General features: G+C 41.2%; 1 protein-coding gene across 5 annotated transcripts in view; it reads left to right on the forward strand.

The window, feature by feature from the left end:
- relch (RAB11 binding and LisH domain, coiled-coil and HEAT repeat containing) overlaps positions 1–17018 on the forward strand; it is a 34730-nt gene extending 17712 nt beyond the window's left edge. For 3 of the 5 annotated variants that reach the window (XM_073488650.1, XM_073488653.1, XM_073488652.1), the window contains 18 exons: positions 408–498; positions 1055–1126; positions 1224–1364; positions 1498–1662; positions 1999–2146; positions 2253–2409; positions 2527–2650; positions 3120–3168; positions 3887–3966; positions 4548–4654; positions 5086–5185; positions 6761–6843; positions 9229–9292; positions 9508–9646; positions 9803–9919; positions 12180–12268; positions 12845–12915; positions 15660–17018. In XM_073488650.1, the coding sequence (XP_073344751.1) occupies positions 408–498; positions 1055–1126; positions 1224–1364; positions 1498–1662; positions 1999–2146; positions 2253–2409; positions 2527–2650; positions 3120–3168; positions 3887–3966; positions 4548–4654; positions 5086–5185; positions 6761–6843; positions 9229–9292; positions 9508–9646; positions 9803–9919; positions 12180–12268; positions 12845–12915; positions 15660–15780 (1918 nt within the window). In that variant the 3' untranslated portion in view covers positions 15781–17018. Of the gene's footprint in view, positions 1–407; positions 499–1054; positions 1127–1223; positions 1365–1497; positions 1663–1998; positions 2147–2252; positions 2410–2526; positions 2651–3119; positions 3169–3886; positions 3967–4547; positions 4655–5085; positions 5186–6760; positions 6844–7587; positions 7671–9228; positions 9293–9507; positions 9647–9802; positions 9920–12179; positions 12269–12844; positions 12916–15659 lie in introns of all 5 variants that reach the window. The other 2 variants (XM_073488651.1, XM_073488654.1) reach the window with 1 other exon arrangement.
- Positions 17019–19056: the final 2038 nt, after the last annotated feature.

Genomic DNA, 19056 nt, shown 5'->3' on the forward strand with positions numbered 1-19056 from the left:
CTGCTTTTCAAAACCTGGTACCTACATTACCCATGATGCCACTTAGCCACTGAGTGACATTACTGGAGGAAACTTATGAGATAACCTGCATCTTCCTCTGGAGCCACAAAAAAATAACTTTAGTTACTAGTTACTTCGTAGATTCAGATTCAGATTACTTACTGGTGATAAGCTATTACTTGAAATGTGACTAACCAATCGGATAGTGTTGTGGGCGGGACATTTAGTGAGACAGCAGAGAGAGATAGTCAGCTGCATCAGATCCAAAGTAATGCTGTTTCAGATTAATTTATTTTAGCGGCAATCTGACTTTTAAACACATATTTCAATGATTTAACAAAATGCTAACTACCAGATCTGTTAATCCAGCATTGTGTTCTTCTACATCTGTGTGTGTGTTTCCAAAGACAAATGATCTTGACGGGATGTGTCGCGTTTGCGAGGCACGTGGGCCCCACGCGTGTCGAGGCTGAACTACTTCCTCAGTGCTGGGAACAGGTACGGTGCACACTCTGCAGGTGGCCTTTGTTATTGAATATACTGTCACTGATTCTCTATGTTAATACAAACAGTGCTTCGCCTACTCTTGTTTGTTTTTTTTCCCATAAGGCGTCTGTTCTATTTCAGTAAAAGGCTAGAGAAATAGTATCAACCGTGTCTGTTTTTGTTGTTTTCACTTTCTCTCTTGTGTATGTAAAAAGAAAAATAACATCTGTTCTGCAAGAAACACTCAAAGCTCTAATGCACAAAATTTCCGTCCAACGATTTATAAGTGTCCCTGAATTAAAGGTGATATCAGTTTTGTTTTCATTGCCACCTGTTTCACCGCATGCAACACATTTATGGCAACAACAGCTGCCAGCAGTTTGGAGGCTGAGAATCTGACAGAGAGACCAGTAGCGGTTTCCACAGGGTCAGCATGTTGACGATACATGCCTTGTTTTTGTTCCACAGTGGCTGCCCTCCAGTCTACTTCTCGCCTCCTTTCAACTTCTGTTCCATGTGTTTCTTCCAACACTAATTCTCCTCTAAATGTTGTTTTCCTCTTCTGCAGATTAACCACAAATATCCAGAGAGACGATTGTTAGTGGCAGAGTCCTGTGGAGCCTTAGCACCATACCTGCCTGTAAGAACATATTGTTCACACAAAATTAAAAACGGATTTATGTAGAGGTATAAAATATGAATGAGTTCTCCGTCTGTCCCGCTTTCTGCGTCTGCAGAAGGAGATCCGGAGCTCCTTGGTGTTGTCCATGTTGCAGCAGATGCTCGCTGAGGACAAGGCTGACATGGTCAGAGAGGCTGTGGTCAAGAGTCTGGGTATTATCATGGGTTACATAGATGACCCTGATAAGTACTCCCAGGTATGTGTTATACAGCTAACAGATGTGGTATCTGTTTCTAATTATTATTTTTAGTCAGTTTCCTCCTGCTGTCGTGGCTAAATCTCCATGCTCCTCTTTTGTCAATCTTTGTGACTTTGTGTGCTTCTTCCAGGGTTTTGAGCTGATGCTGCTGTCACTCAGTGACCCATCAGAGCGGGTGGTCAGTGCAGTCCACCAGGTCTTCATTCCCGCCTTTGCTGCCTGGACCACAGAGCTGGGCACCCTGCAAACTGCACTAATCCCTTCTCTGTTGGCACGTATAGAGAAACTACTTATGGTAAGTGCATGTTTACATGTTTGTCTTGTCTACTTTGAAAGCTTTTTAAAAGCTAAAAGTAGAAAGAAGAAAAGGAAAACAAAAAGGAGAATTGAAATACAATACAGTTACATGTGCTGTAACTTAATTAATGAGCCTAAAACCCGAGAACCTCGCTCATCCTTTCCCGATTGTAAAAATTGAGTTTGTTGAGCTAAGGACATTCAAATGGTCAGTAAGTTTGAGGAACATAATATTTGTGAATTTGTAAATGTGTGAAAATATATCAACATGCAATGTGAATATATAACAGAAAATGGTTGTTATTGTAAGGAAAACTGTCCCCTGTGTCTACAGCAAGGAGAACATGGTCTGGATGAACACAAGCTACACGTGTTCCTGTCGGCCCTGCAGTCTCTCATCCCTCCTCTGTTTGCTGTGGTGCTGCAGAACGCACCCTTCACCAGCAGAGCCAAACTCCACGGAGACATACCTGCAATAGAGGGTAGGACAACTATACACAAACACAGAAGTCACAAGCAGAAGTAGTTATTCTTAAACCAGAACATTTCCTGAGTTTCTATTCTGTTCCTTTGCGTCCGGTTCTGCAGTGACCCGGTTCCCAAGGCCAGCTTCTCCCCTCCAGGATGTGGCGACCATCATCGGCAGCAGAGAGATGCTGAGTGCCCTGCTGCTACTCTACGACCACCAGCTAGAGCATGAAGGGACCACCGGCTGGGAGAGTCTGCTATGGGTGGTCAACCAACTGTGAGAAATGCAGCAAGCACGCACAATTACACACACAACAGAGCTTTTTACATGGTACCAGAAGTGCATGCACGGACAATCCCACATACACTGATTATCTGTCTGCTCTGTCTCTAGCCTCCCTCAGCTCATAGAGATCGTGGGTCGTATCAATGTGACGTCGTCGACCTGCGTGCACGAGTTCTCTCGCTTCTTCTGGAGGTTCTGTCGCACCTTCGGCAAGATTTTTACCAACACTAAGGTAAAACCATCTCACTCATCAAAATAACCGTCACCGTCTGTAACAATTTGTCAGATATAATGCAAGTGCTAACTACAAACAAAATTCATTATGTCATAACATTGTCATGTCTTGAACACTTGAATCTTGAAGTAAACATGTATGTAACGCTGTGATCCTACCCTCTCACAAGTTACACAGTGCAGAAACAAGTGATAGGGGGTTGGAGTGGCTGAGACACCATTCAGCCTATTACAAGACACTGTACCATCAAAATGATTACAAAGCTGTTATTTTAAGCCAATAATGTTGCTTTAATAGGAGTTAATCCTAAGTCCAAAAGCAGTGGTCGTAACCAATATATTTATATTATATTTTCATCAAAATTCCATCCAAGGTATTGAGCTCTGTACGTAAAATAGTATTTCCCACTAAATGTCAGTGATATTTATGAATGTAGTGATTTTCTTTATCCTCATGACCTTTTCAGGTTAAACCACAGTTCCAAGAGATCCTCCGACTGTCTGAAGAAAACGTCGGTGAGTGCAGATAAAAGCTTCACACGCACATATGTCCATTTGATGTAAGATTTTCTCAGCTCTGAATGTTGGTGGGTGAAGTTCAGACGCAGACTCTGTTGATGTAAACAAGCTATTTGCAGTCAGTAATGGGTGTTCCCCTCGCTCTCTTTTTTTTTTATTCCGGACATGTTTCTGTAGTTAAAAGAAGTGCTTGGTCTCAGCTGGCTGCCAAGTGATTTAGCTTTGGTATTGTGGCATTTATGAAATGTGTTTTGTATTGAGTTTGTGTTTAGGTTGTTGTGACCTTGTAATGCAACGGTCCGTTCACTAGATTTTTGTAAGACCGCAATGCATGTATGCTGTGGACACACTGTTACAGACACAGTCATGAAATGCCTAGCACAATATATAGACTATACCTCACACCATTATGTCCTGTCACATTTTTGGCCCCTAATCCCCCTGTTTTATTGTGTTATTATTTTTTCTGATTGATTGGGCAAAACATGGCATGTCCATTACAGCTGTTGTAGTGTTTAATAGCAGACAATTAAAGCCGGAGATGAGAGGCAGAAGCATCAATAAACTATATTGCAATGCGGCCACAAGAAAGAAACGTTTTGGCTTGATGCAGAAAAATATAAAAACAATTTTTGAAATTTTAATAGCTGCTATTGGATTTTTGATGTTTTCTTTTTGTTTTTCTTATTTTGTTCTGGTTTCATTCCTTTCTTAGATGTTTCAGCAGGGAACGACATTCTCACCAAAGCCACAGTCCCAATCTACGCCACTGGAGTGCTGACTTGTTACAACCAGGTAAATTAATACCAGACCACAGCCAAGTATTGGGTGACTTGAAAACACCTTAAGAAAGCACTGATTCGTCCTAAGAGTCAGAATCATACCTCATGGTGCATTTTGGTGTGTTACACAATAAATCTAAAGAATGTAAATAAGTAAATGATGTCCTATATGTATATATGTGTGTGTATATATATATGTAGATGACATTTTGAGCTCCTATTTTGTTGTCTATGTTACGGTATGTAGAGTAACCCACATTACATTTGTGGTTACTGTTCTTTGTCATGAGGGAAAATCCACTCCAAAACACATCAAGCTGCCACTTGTTTTTGTTTTGATTTTAGTTTCAGAAAATGACATGAGCACTTGCAACACAATGGACAGCACATGCTTCATTTTGTCTTACCTTTCATCACAACATGTCAATCAAACATGCTCAGAGCAATGTTGAAAATGACAAAAGATGTCTGCTGTCCCAAAATACTACGAATCAAAAATGATCTTTAGAAATGTGCACACACTTACATGTATTAAAATATGTTTTTTAAGCTATTTTTTTTTTACTGACATAACATTCTATGATATCGTTATAGGACGAGGATCGCAAGTTGTTGGTGGGTTTCCTGGAGGATGTTATGACAACCCTGTCTTTGTCCCATGCACCTCTTGACAGCCTGAAGGCCTCCTTTGTGGAGCTAGGGTGAGACACACACACACACTCTCCCACATTACTAACAGTCGACTATTATGCTACACTGACCAAGTGTGGACCATTGTTTCTAATTAGACACAGTTACAACAATGGCAAAACAAGATTGATTGATTTTAAATTATGGATTATTTATAGATAATAATATCACGCCATGCGGTAAGTTCTGATCACTCACACATGTGCAGGCCCCTTTCTTGGCTACAATTAAAATTAATTCGCCAGAGGGTTTAAGCCATGATTATAAATTGATTTAAACTTGGACAAACAGTGGACCTCCAAAGTATCCTAAGTCTAATTGATTTGCAGTGCTATTGCATTGTTACGCGTGTCAAAACATTATCCGACAGTTTGAAAGTCAGTTGTTTGTTGACACAGTCATCATAATATTGCCCAGTATTTATGTTATGCTCTCTCTGCAGCGCCAACCCTGTGTACCATGAATTGTTGTTGACTGTTCTGTGGTATGGGGTCGTCCATACATCTGCACTGGTGCGGTGTACTGCTGCACGGATGTTTGAGGTATGGAACACACACACAAACACACACACACACACGGTATGAACTAATCATGGATGTTTAGAGTTAAATTCCACGAAAATATGTCATTTTTTATATAATTTTTCCTGTTCCATTTCAGCAAAACATAAGAAAAATGACTGAATGAATGATACTAGTAGAATACAACATGGCTGCACAATTGAGGATAAATTGGTGATCCATATTAATTTGTGATCATATAATTATCCCGTAAAGCATCTTAATTTCATGATAGACAATACATCCTAAATGAAATTGTACATACTGTACAAAATATGTGCAATTAAATAAATGAATTGTGCAGTCCTACATTATAGATACTACAGTATTTACTGTATGTTTACCTATTTGCTATACATGTGCTAGCTCTGCTTGCTATTGCTGCTGTTTAACATGCATTTCATATTTAGCTACTCTGTTTATGAGTCTGAATAAGGAATACTGTAACTTATCAGTGCCCTGGTTCCAACTGTATGGGGAGACCTTCCTAGAGTTAACATCAGACCTTTCGCTGTGCACTGATCTCAGGCGGACTATGTAAATATCTGCTGCATGTCAGAGAAAGGCTAAAGTCAGCGACCTGAAAGTATAGTGAGAAAACTTTAAACCTGTTCCTTTTCAGTGTTATTGGAAAGTATAATTCAATTAGAAATGTTTTCTCATGAATTTATGAATATATATTTATATATGTTTTACTTTCTTTAGTTTTTCAGGATTTTTGGAAATATAATACTGCTATTATTTTTAATGGGAGATGACTGTTTCCTTGTGACTTTATTCCACTGATTTTCCATTTTGAAGCCAGGTTCCCAAAGCAAAGGTCCTGGCCCTAATGAGAAACAACCATAACAAATCACATCTCTATGTTCTTAGAGATGTGTGCACACTTAAAGGTCAGATGTTGGGATGAGGATCTAGGTATAGCAGTAGAACCGGGCCTATGTTGATCAAACATTGGGGGAGGAGGAGTGGTAGGCGGTTTTCATGTCCCCCCCCCCCCTGTTTTGTGAAGTTCCCCAGCACACCCCACTGTCACCATTCCATAGTGATTAGCTGTTCACCATTGTCAAAACTGTGGGTTGAAGTGTTGTCATCTACCACAGATCCCAGATCAGATCAATTTACTGTCGACAGTTGAAACGAATGGAAGAGTAATCTGACCTGGAGACTGTGGAAAGAGCCCACAGCTTTATGCTCACCATACTGTAAAAGTATTTGTGCAGTTTAGCTATGTTGGCTTTGCCATTTCTCTGCATACCTGCGTGTGCATGTGCGTGTGTTTGCGTGTGTGTGATTGTGTGTATGTGTGTTTGTGTACACACTTGCTTGATACATGCAGTGCCGTTCCGTGCCTTGCAGCTATGGTTCTTGTCATTGTATATCACTTTCTTCCTATCTTTTTTGTGTTTGTTTTTTCTTTTTCCCTCCCCTTTTCTGTTTTGCTTCTTTTGTTTGTTTTTTTCCTTTCTCTCTATCTATTGGCGGTGTTGCTCGCTCTTGTCCCACTGCCCCGCCCACTTCTGTGACATCACGGCTGGCTCTGTCCAATCCGATCAGCTGCTGGTGAAGGGGGTGAATGAGACGCTGGTAGCTCAGAGAGTGGTGCCGGCTCTCATCACACTGTCCTCCGACCCTGAAATGTAAGTGGAACAACAACAACAAACAATAAACCGCGCCGCGTCTCTCTCCCCCCTTCTCTCTGCCGCCGGAGAACTATCACACTGAAACAAGTCTGTGCCTGCCAGGAGCAAATTCAGCACAAAACAAATTCTCAGAACCATATCTTCATTGATCAATCAGTTAATTCATTTGGTATCAATTCAATTATGCACTTTCAGATTTTTTTCTGTTACTCCTCCTGGCATAATTTTCTGTGTGGAGTTGCTCCTGTTCAGGTTTAGGCTGGGCCATGAGGTAGTTCATCAGCATCACCACTGTTAACATTAACACCCTGCATGTTGGCATCATCAATCTGCAACACTATCCCACGCCAGCTCTCGTCACCTCATCAGTCGACAACACTAACCCGTCCAGATTTGTTCGTGTGCATTGCTGCATGCAGCAATAGCACAATCCCTGCATGATCATCTGTAACCCGTTCCCTCCTCCTCTTCCTCCCCACCCCACTCAGTTTTAAGCAGGGTCCCTCCTCCTGACCGACCCATCAGCTTGTGGTTGGTTGTCTTCTTCACCCCGTCTTTCTCGGTTTTATCCTGTCACTCTATTTTTCTCTCTTTCTCTTTGGTATCATTCCCTTCTATCTTCCATCTTTGCCTCTTTCTTTCACCTCTCTGCTCCTACCCTCTATTTTTCCCTCCCCTCCTCCTGTCTCCTCCCACCCCGCCTCTCCCTCTCTCTCATCCTGCTGTGTGGTGGGTTTGCAGTTGGTTCTCCGAGGCATGAGTGAAGCATTAGTTGATCGCCGGGCGGCTCCGGCCCTTATAACTCTGTGCAGTGGGCCTGAATTGTGAGTCAATCGACACACGAAAACCTCTCTGTAAACATTGTCATTTTTGTGGGCTGCATCCTCACAGTGTGAGTCTTCTGGGCTTGAATGGGCACAAAAAATTTTGTGACTGTCCACTGATCTGGAGCCAAAGTGATTTATTTAAATTCTTTTTAACATTCGAAGTTCAATGAATACTAAAATCTCCCCTGGAACCATCTTGTGGCATACGATTGTCCTTTTCATCACGGTATAAACGGGGGACAATCCTCTTAGCCATGCTTTGATAATTATTCACAGATCAGACCTCCTACACGTAAAAGATTTCAGTGTACATCTGGCCTTCATGTCTGTGATTAGAGAAGATGATGGGAAATTAGTGCCGACACTGTTGGTATGCAGCCCTTTTCATTTCATCACTCTGGTTTGAAATACCATGCTAATGGGTACACACAAATTCAACATATATTGATTTCAAAATTGTAACGTATGTTCATTACTTTTTGGAAAATAAATCAATCTTTTGGCATGATATCTTTCACATATTTTGCTGTGTCCATAATCAGCACACTGTAAAGTCAAACTTAAATATATAATGACAAACTGTTTTTTACTCCACCAATTCCAAGATGGCCCATGTGTATCTTTTGGTCTTTCCTGCTCCTACTGACACTGGAATGATTATCTAACATCACCCTAACAGCACCAAATGAATCCTGCTTGTGGCAATATATTACAATCACTCATTATTGTTAGATAATTTTATTATGAATTATGTTTGTTTTTTGTTTTTTTTAATGATGAATTTTGCAATTAAATGATCTTGTTTTAAAACGTAGTAGTGACCTTTATCTCCCCCTTTATCTTCAGGATTTCTAGCTTTTACTGTTACTGTTAGCTCAAGAATGATATAAATACATTAAGTTAAGACATTAAGACATTGATTATAGATGTTATATTGCATATGCCCTGTCAGATATAAACTTACTAGATCAGCAAAGCAGTTAGACGTGGGGTGTTTAAAATAAAGCCCAACTTGCAGCGGTGAGTAAAATATTGACGGTTCGCTTTGACAGTTCATTTTGGTTAAATTTCACAGTCTCTGGTCATGTCATGATTTAGGCATTATGCATCTTAAATTGCCAGTCCATGACGGTAGAGACCACCTCATCAGTCATCACTGTGGTTACTAGCGTGTCATTTCTATGCAATTACTTTATTGGATAAACACTAGAACATGTGTTAGCCACAGTAGTCCTACTTCTTTGTGGTTTTAGCATGAATGTTTACTCTGCATTAGAGATTCCATTGTGGTAATTTCAAAAGTCAATATTTAAAACGGTTGATAGCGTTGTTTGAAAAATCTGAAAATGGGATTAAATAAGAAACCTGATGGGTGACTTCTTACTAATGACATAACCTGAGGCCACGATTCAAGAGATCATATTTAATAAATATTTGCAGATAATATTTGACTCATTCTGATTCTGGCATGAAGAAATTGGAGAACACCTGAAGTGAGAGTGATGCAGTGACTATAAATGGTAAAACTGTTGTCTTGCTCTCCTGCTGCTTTTAGCTCAGTGAGGATATCCACTATCCCTGCCTTTGGTACCATCATGGAGACTGTAACACAAAAAGAGGTAACTGCCAGACTGCACACATGCCTGAAATGCAGACATTGAATGTAATTATTAGATTATTTTTTTTACAAATCATCATTAAACATGTATAAATATACTTTGTCTGTGTCTGTGTGTGTGTGTGTGTGTGTGTGTGTGTGTGTGTGTGTGTGTGTGTGTGTGTGTGTGTGTGTGTGTGTGTGTGTGTGTGTGTGTGTGTGTGTGTGTGTGTGTAGCTGCTGGAGCGTGTAAAAATGCAGCTGGCATCGTTCCTGGAAGATCCTCAGTACCAAGACCAGCACTCGTTGCACATGGAGATCATCAGGACATTTGGAAGGGTCGGACCGAATGCAGAGCCACGCTTTAGAGATGAGTGTACGTAGAGGACACAAATATCGAACGCATTAAAAAACATACCACAAAATCATGTAGAAAAATGTCCAATAGTGAACCAGGGCTTAAGTTCTTGCTCTTCCTCTCATGTGCCCTTCAAGTGCTTTAACTTTTTTTTGCGTTTTTCAACTCCTCTAGTTGTGTTGCCACACCTTCACAAGCTGGCGCTGGGGAACAACAGCCAGGCGGTGGAAAGCAAGAGGATTGACATCGCCACCCAGCTGTTTGAGGCATACAGTGCCCTCTCCTGCTGCTGTATCCTTCCATGTGTCACACTTAGTGGTCAGGGCAAGCTGGGCCATATACTGGATAGTTTGGATTTACCTCATTTAAGAGGACTATAACTACTTCCACTGAACGTGTTACAGTTAGATAACCTTGTGGAACTTGAGGGAAAACGAGTGTGCACACAATTTCCCAGAGGTCAGCTCACTCATATGTTTTTAACTACTTTACCATATGTATTTCCAAAGGATTTACTAGAAAGCTTTGTCAAGGTTGGCTCAGGTCCAGGGTTAGTTGTTGTAACACTGAGTCACCGGGAAGGCTGTTAGAATAACCGGTCAAATGCTAGCTGCACTGGTTACATGTGCCCCTGAATTTGCCTGTTTGACTGTGTGGTACGTATCAGCTTGGCCCCAGTGCCGGAGTGTGTGGTTCAGTGTGTGTGTTGGCACAGTTTGCCTGTCATTTGGCAGGAGGAGAAAGGGAAAATAAGCTGCCTCCATTTCTGGGTTCGAGGTAATTACAGGGTTGGTTAGGCAAAGGAAAGGATGAGAGAGGGAGAAAGAGCGTGAGAGAAGGAGCGGACTGAACATCAGCTCCAATCGTCTAACAGTTTCCAGGAGAGGGCTCACGTTTACATTACCTCTCCTCTGTGTGTTTCATCCTTCTCTCCTGTGATTCTTACGCTTCGTACTATTTTTCCTTTTTCACATTGTTTTTCTCTCTCTTTTCTCTGTTTCTCCTCTGTCAACCTCACCGCACCCGGGTCCAACACACACACACACACACACACGTAGAGGACAGCTGGTCTGAGGTTCATTCCTGTGGATCTTTGTCAGGCTGTGATTTCACAGTGCAGTAGCGTCCAGGAGGTATAGCCCTAACCTCAGAGGCTCTACCTCCCACTTCACTTCTTTCTCTTGTAATCAGTTTGACGAGCTTTGAAATTGCACATTCCCAACTCCACAAATATAGATTCGTGGACTGTGTCGCATATAGCCCCGCTGGCTGTGACAGGTGGACAAAGTACTCTTGTACTGAAAATGTAGGTTTGTGTCAACCTGCTTCAGTTCCTTATAGCAATACTGTTATTTGTAGAATGTTTGTACAGTGAAAAGAAAATATTCAGAAAAAGCAACGTTTTGACATTTTGAATAATCTTGAAGTAAACTCCACCCATCTGGTAATTCCTGGAAGCACTATTCAAATAGTATCTGTAGCTTCTGGGCCTTGAAACATGTATCAGGTAGTGAAAAACAAGATGATCCAGATAGATATGGCAGCTCCAGAAAAAATGAATAATAATAATTGGTATTTTTTCTGACAGGGGCCATCAGCAGTTTAGCTTTGTTAAGCTATATTCAGCTGTTCAGATAAACAGGGTTTTGTGGGGGTTATTTTCACCCACATTTGGCTTTATGAGACCTGTATAGAAACATGGATAGTGCAAAGGTGGTATAGTGATTACCTCTGTATGAATGATGAAACATTAATGAATGGCGCTACATTAGAACAACTAGATTTTTGGGGTTTGTTTGTGGCTCCATGCCAGTGATTGCCTAGCAATGTGTCATTATTTTGAACACGCTTTCTCAGGAACATCTGTAGGGAATATCTCCAAATTTGGCTCAAATGTCCAATTGGACTCAAGGATGAGCTGATTAGAAATTGGGGGTCAAAGGTCAAGATCACTGTGACCCCACGAAACACGCTTTTGAGCATAACCCAAAAGTTAATATGCTAATTATGACAACATTTCACACGTGTGTCATAGGGTAAAATGATAAAGTGATGACATTTTATCTCCAAAAGGTCAACTTCACTGTCACAGCGTAATAATGTAATGCAAAAACACTTTGGCCATTATTCAACGCCATAACTCAGGACCAGAAGGAGAGGTTGTGACCATGTTTCGCATTTTTTCAGATACTGAATTGGTGCCACAATAATCTTGGGTGCTCACCTTAAAACTGTGGTGATTGTGATTGTGAGTGTGAAGCATCCACATTTTAGAGTTTGTAGCTTCTTCGTGTTCTATTAGAATCAGCTTCATCAAGCTCATTGGTCGTGCTGATATGAAGCTTCAGCTGATCTGTACTCCTCAGTAAAAAATAGTCAGCAAAGAACTACACTTAATATCCTCTTATTCAATTCCTTCAAAGTCTTCACGTATATTGTATGAGTAAGGACAGACATGAATATAAACTTTACTGGTGCACAGAGCCATACGACTGGAAGGCAGTCTTTCTATTTTTCAGTTTTTCATTCCAGTCCTTAACTTCCTGTGCAGTCATTTCTGAGGAGGTGATGGTCAACCACTTCCTGCCTGGCCTCAGGTGCCTCCGCGCCGACATGGAACAACTCTCCCCTGAGCACGAGGTCAGGAGACACACAGACATGCACTCACACTCAGGAGGGGGAGGGGGGGGGTGAGGGGGGGGCGGTTTCATTCATATATTCAGACACCGGCTGCATATAGTATCTTGCCTGCATGCTTGTGTAGTGATAGAGCGGTCTGACTCTTGACCTCTTTCTCAGACACACTCATACACGCACCTCCACCATGTTTATTTGTGTCTCAGAATCTCACGTGATGTATTTCATGTGAGCATTTTCCAAAGGTGACTAACGAGCGGCTGACATCCGCTCTGTCTGTAAGGCCTACATACCAGAAGACAGGAATTATTTTCCAAACTGGAACTTTCATGTATTAAAACATACAAATACCGCAAGGTCGTTATTTTATCATGTTGGGACAGAATTAGTTCCACGCCACCTGTTTTGTATCATTCTAGTTGTCATAAGCATGCTGTTTTAATAGTATGTATAGATGACATTGCATTCCTTAAAGAAATCTTTTAGTAAGTTGTAATATTCAGTTGCTTTTTTATGATAAAGACCTTTTTTGTAAATGCAACATGTCAGATTAATCCTTCTCTGTCACATTCTCCACAGGTTATTCTGAGTTCCATGATCAAGGAGTGTGAAATCAAGGTGGAAAACAGAGGCATGGCAGATGCACAAGGGTGAGAGCAAAAGCACAGTAAAACAGTCCCATTCACAGCATCACTTCTTCTGAAATGAATTGCAAAATATTCTTTTTTTATTACATGAGACGCTGCAACAGCAACAAGCGGTATTTAAGGAAAATTTGCAGGAAGAAGAAATAGGCCTACTGTGAGGAGAGGGGTCACTTAACAGCATTGGGACTGGGCCCGTTTTGTGGCTTTATTCCCCGTGGGTAGAGGAGAACATGTAAGAGTGTTGGAACCACACTCATTATGTGGGTATCTTCACAGAGAGAGAGAGCAGAAAATGAGAGGAGTTGTTTTGTTACCGCTCAGAGAGCTGGGACAGCGGCCATACTGTGGGTGTCTTTTAAGAAATGTTTCTCCCATCTTGTTAACATGTGTTTGGGGCTCATTAAAAAGAGAAGTGTGTTTATATGGATGTAAGAAGTGTGTATATGTCTGCTTCGTTCTATGCACATATACTCAGTTTTGGGTGTGTCCCCCCCCCAAAAAACCCTCAGCTGAACTCTGAGGTTAAATTCTCTGTTTGTGCCGAAAGATCTTTGGTTCCTCAGTCATTTAGGTCAGTCGAGTCTTTCTTTGACTTCTCTTACTGTAATTGATAACTTGGATCGTTATTTTCACAGCATGTATCTGCTGAGGGGTTTTGGCCCTGTAGAATGTACATTTTACTCTCTTCCCCCTTCTTTGATTGATTATTTACTTCCCGGTATGAAATAATCTGGAAACCCATGATGTTCTGCGGCTGTCGCAGCTCAGCGAGCAGTCTGTCAGAGCGACTTTCTGAAGTGGCATCATATAACTTTGGTGTAATTATATGTTGCTCTGCATCATTGAGTCTGATGTTAAAGTTTCGATACTCCAGTGTACTACATTTCACATGTGCATGCCCATCTCTATTCATAATTAGAAATGTTTTCATAATACCAGAATTTTAAATTTTTGATATTATTAAACTTTTTCACTGGCCATACATGAGCCGATCTTAACCTGACATGAAAAATGAGACCTTCCCCCTCTCTCTCGGTTGCCTATAAATGCTTGTAGACGATTTGTCTATGTTGTTTAATGCTGCTTGACTGTGGATTTCTTTGTCAAGACTTGCTAACATAAACTAGGGACCGGCTTCCAGCACAACACAGAAGCTCCGCAGAGCCCCTTTAAACAAATAGCTTGTTGTTGTTGTGAGATGATTAGGACAAAGTCAAACCAAGTTTGGATACACATAACGTAATGTTGTTTAACCACAGCTGTTGAGCTTTACAAGGGTAGGTAATCTGAACTAACTGATGCGCAAGCTAGCCAGCTAAAACGTTAGCTGTGCTCTGAGGTAAAAAGCTTGCTATCTTAACATCACAGAAGCTGGTTTAGGAGAAACTTTCTAAGCTAATCAGCAGCATCATAAGCCACTTGGGTTTTGATTAAAGGGTAACTCCACCAATTTTACATATTAAATATTAAAGTGTGTTTACAGGTACTACTACATATGTGAAAAAAGTAGTATAAAGTCTTGTGTAGCACCAGAGGAAGCTGCATGTAAATCGGAAAAATGTCACTCAGTGGCTAATTTGCATTGTGGGTAATGTCGGCGCCAGGTTTTGAAAAGCAGTCGACTGGTCTAGCATTGCACTCCTGATAAATGATGATCAAAATGAATACAGCAGAACCAGAGATATCATCTTTTTTTCCCCCACACATTCTTCTTTCTTTTCAAAACCTGGCGCCTACATTACTCACAATGCAAGTGACATCACTTGAGGCAGTTTATCAGATCACATGCAGCTTCCCCTTGCTTCACAAAAGACTTTACAATACTTTATTCACATATGTAGTTGTATTCCCCAAAACCTGTAAACACCGTTACCCTTTAATGACAATAACTGTGCACTTGTATTAACAGATCTGTAAGTGCCTTTGTTGTTACCATTCTGAAGCACCTTTTGCAAATCTTTTGCCTTTCTTTCTGCATATGCCTCACTCCACCTATTTTCTTTGTCAACTCATGTTAGTTCTGAATAAGTCTATCTTGTTTCTTGAGTAACAGTGACACATCGCTGGCTGACGTCTACTAGTGCTGCTTGCTTGTATTCTGCCTCCAGTCACAAGGTGGGCTAGCTGCTGGAGAGAATACCATAAGAAATCAGTGCATCTTTGGGTTGAAAATCTGATTGTAGATCTTTTATTTTTAATAGCTTCAGTACTTTGGATACTGTCAAATGTATAATAAACCAAGATCACATTGTTTTAAACAGGTGGCATCGGAAAAAGTATCAAAGTATCAATACTTTAGACAACCTTAATACAAAATGAGCTTTCCCATACATGTTGTATGAGTTTGCAGGAAAGTTGAGGTCTTCATACCACAAGGCATCATTCAACTGAGTGAGCTCCCTGATATCCGTTGACTTTAGTTTGGTGTTGCGATACGATGTTTGTCCTTCTGTTGAGCAATGCAGCAGCTTGGCAGAATGTTGTAACTGCTCCTCTGTGTCAGTCTGAATCCCAGCTAACTCAAAAGAGGAACTTATGGAGCCGTTAGACTGTAAAAATCAGGAGGGGGTGGGTTGGCAAACAGCATTTCCCCTCTTGTAAAGCCTAACATAAGCTGGACAATAGATAATGGAGGATTGTAGAGGTTTTTTTTTCTGTTCTTACCTGCTTTTGTTTGCATCTTGTCTTGTCAGTCCATGATGGCCAAATCCAACCACAACATCCTGTTTCTTTCATTTTCTCTGTAGCTCCATGTCCATCGCCTCCAGTTTGGTGGGTGAGGATGCCAAGACCAAGTTCCTGAGCAAGATGGGTCAGCTAACCACCTCTGGCGCGATGCTGGCCAACGTCTTCCAGAGAAAGAAGTGAATCACAGACACTGACTGATCGACCACCGCGACTAACTGATGGGTCCCCCTGCTGTCTTTGGGAGCATTTCATTATACAGGGAAAGGCATTGATTCAGCTTAAAGTAGAAGAAAACCAAGTGCATTGTTGATTCAATTTCAAAGAAATGGAGGTTTGCTGAAGGTTGTGTTGATTTCAGATCTCCAGTGCAGCAGGACTCCATGCACTTTAAAGGTGAACAGCAATGTTTTTTTGCAGTGGAAGCTGAGGTTTTCCCCCTCTGCTTATCTCCTTAATCATGATGAGAGCGTTGTGGAGGACTAGGGATTTGCTTTTATGAATCAGTGTTGTTAACATTGTCATTTCAGAAAGAGGGCATAGAGTGGTGAAGCCGAAACTGGACAGTATTGAGATTCACCCGAAGTGATAACAAGGGACTTGCTTTCTGGAAATTTCTGGACTTGAAAGTATCACAGAATTTAATTCAATTTCAGTGCAGTACTTCTCGTATCAGAAGAGCTTCACACTTCTAAAGAAACAAAAACTCTGAGCACGGCCTGCTGGATTTTTATTTACAATTTTAAACGCCATTACGGAGGGAAGAGTTGTGCGACGAACAGATGCTTTGTGTTGCATTTGTTCTTGAGTAATCGTCCTGAACGACAACAAAATGGCTCTGTTAAGAATGCCTTGTACGGTGTGTCCGTACGGCGCAGAAGTATCGCCTACTTGAAGCTATGAAAAAGAATTGTCTTGCCTTTATTTCTTCAAAGTCTGTCTCTGGTTTTTGTTTTGATAACTTCTATTTTATAACTTATTTATGTCTTAATGAAGAAAAAACCAACCTTATTCGAACTTCCAAAGAAATTTGCACTTCACTTTATTGTTTTGTTCTTTATTATATATATATATATATTTGTTTTAATTCAGAGTCTTATACATAATGAAAATGATCACTACTGGTAATGGATTTTTTTGTTTATCTGTTTGGCGATGTGTAGTTGAAGAGAACACTGGTCATAATTATTCCCTCTCTGTCCGTTGCATCTTGTCTCTGTGTTGCAGTGTCTCTTATAATTGTACTTTTTTTTTCTAAAGTGGGTATTTGGTTCTATTTTTATGTTGTTGTTCTTTTTCAATATGCTCTATGAGAAACGGTAAATAACTGTATCATACACTGAACTGACGAGGATGGTACTCATTATGTATATTTGAAATTGGTGTCATGGTGTAATAAAAGATGGAGTTGTGTACTTAAATGTGCTGGTGGAGGCCTCGCTGAATGTCTTGCGCGTTTTCAGAAGTTATGGCTCCAAGTGTCGACAGGTGTTGGAGGCTGTAAAACAGAGTCATTTCGCAGACAAACACACTCCTCGCGTCCAACCCTTTGATGTGCTCTATTGTCTGCCGGGTACAGCAAACCAAAGTCCATCTTACGGGACATTCCTAACAACTGACCCCAAATAAATACATGCAAGTAAAAGCTCAGATCTGCCGTCAAGATTGCGCTATCTCTTAATCCATGCTATTCAGGGCAAGACTTTAACAGCACAATATATCTTGGTGGCAAGAACATGTGGTTGCAATTTCAATCTTGACAATAACACACGGTTTTTGCACATGTCTGACTGACCTTTAGTGTGATCCTGTACATGTATATGTGTTGAAGGTAGAAATGGGTCAGGCTGGCCCGTAGCGCTGCACTCATTCAGTGGTTGAACATTGCATGAGTTAACACCCCTTGATAAAGAACAGCATTTGCATATTCAGGCTAATATTCAACCACCTTACTGATAAATTGCCAGGTGGTCAAATAATAATACAAGACAGAGGTGGAGCTAGTGTCTGTAGATATGTGTGTGTGTGTGTGTGTGTGTGAAGACAGATGCCTGTTATGTGATTTGCATTCATACGGAGTAGCTTTTGTTCTTTGTGCATCCAACTTGTTGGCTTTTCAGCATAGGTTTTGTGTCACCATGGTAATATGAGTACGTGTGTGTGTGTGTGTGTGTGTGTGTGTGTTTTCCTGAAAAGTCTCTGTCCAGGCAGAAATGGCGTCAGCGGGCAGCCCTAGCTCACATTGGTGACTCACAGATCACATCTGTTTCCAAAGCAAGCAGGAGCAGCACACATCCAACCCTGAAACCACCGGAACATGGTGGCTAAGCCTTAATGTTGTTATTCCACTCTGTTCTCAGTGTATGTGACTGCCATGTGCGTGTTTTTCAGCCCTGCATACTTTTCGGGGGAGACCGTGCCGAACCCTTGAAGCTTCCTCCAAAACCGTGGTACCAAAAACAGGCTGTGGCTGCTTTCTCTCTAAATGGAAACCAATCGGCAGCTTATGGCGTGCGTGTGCATTTTTGTGCATTTGAGCTATCTGGAATGGGTCTCCTCCGTGAACTCTGACTTGTTTTATGTGATGCTAAGCAACATAACCCACATGCTCACGGAGCTACACAGTGCGCTCTGACCCAGGTCACTCCAAGTGTGATGCTTGTAGAGCAGCATGGCTTCTGCCTGCAGTGCATCTACATTTTTACACATTAAAACCAGCGACATTTTAACTTCTGTGTTTGAAGTGAGGCCCAACAGGGGCTCCTCTCTCTGTGTTTCCTGTTTAGATTTGTTGTTAGGGGCTGGCCTCGGTGTGAATATTTTGGGTGCGATCAGAGTCAAGCTGAGGTTTTTGATTGCTAAAAGAGTCCAATCTGGCTCTTTATTGCTACTGTGCGAGCTGCAGAGGCCCCGCCGCAAAACAGCTTCTCTCAGCATGTTTTTACTGGAAGAGGGGGAGAGGGAGGACAGAGCCCATTACCTCCACTGACTTAGCTTAAAACCCTCATTATGTTTCCTCTTTCTCCCACCATAAAACTGTACTACTTTAAAAGTTCTTTATGTCTACTCACCTCGATTGAACATCAGCCACTGTTGATTTTAGTCAGAATTTATGGATATGCATCATAATCCACGCTGAAAAATCTTAAAGGTCTCCTCAACACATGATTTAAGACGCCTATTAAAGACTTTACTTTGACTAATGATTTATTTCTCCCTCCATGTATTTGAATACGCAAATATTTTTAATTTCACTCATTAAACTGCTGGACACTAAGATGTCTCCTACCCCACCATCCATCCTGTCTGGAGGAGCACTGGAGGCTTCAAGTTGCCACATCACACCTGCTGAATATTGTGCCAAGACAGAGAAGCTGGAAGGGACTTAAAGAAGTAGGAAGTGTCATTACATCACGGAATCACGCTTTGGTGCCAGCTGTATTGAAGTCAATGGGAGAT

The sequence above is a fragment of the Pagrus major genome, chromosome 19, assembly GCF_040436345.1.
Source record: "Pagrus major chromosome 19, Pma_NU_1.0".
NCBI classification, from domain to species: domain Eukaryota; kingdom Metazoa; phylum Chordata; class Actinopteri; order Spariformes; family Sparidae; genus Pagrus; species Pagrus major.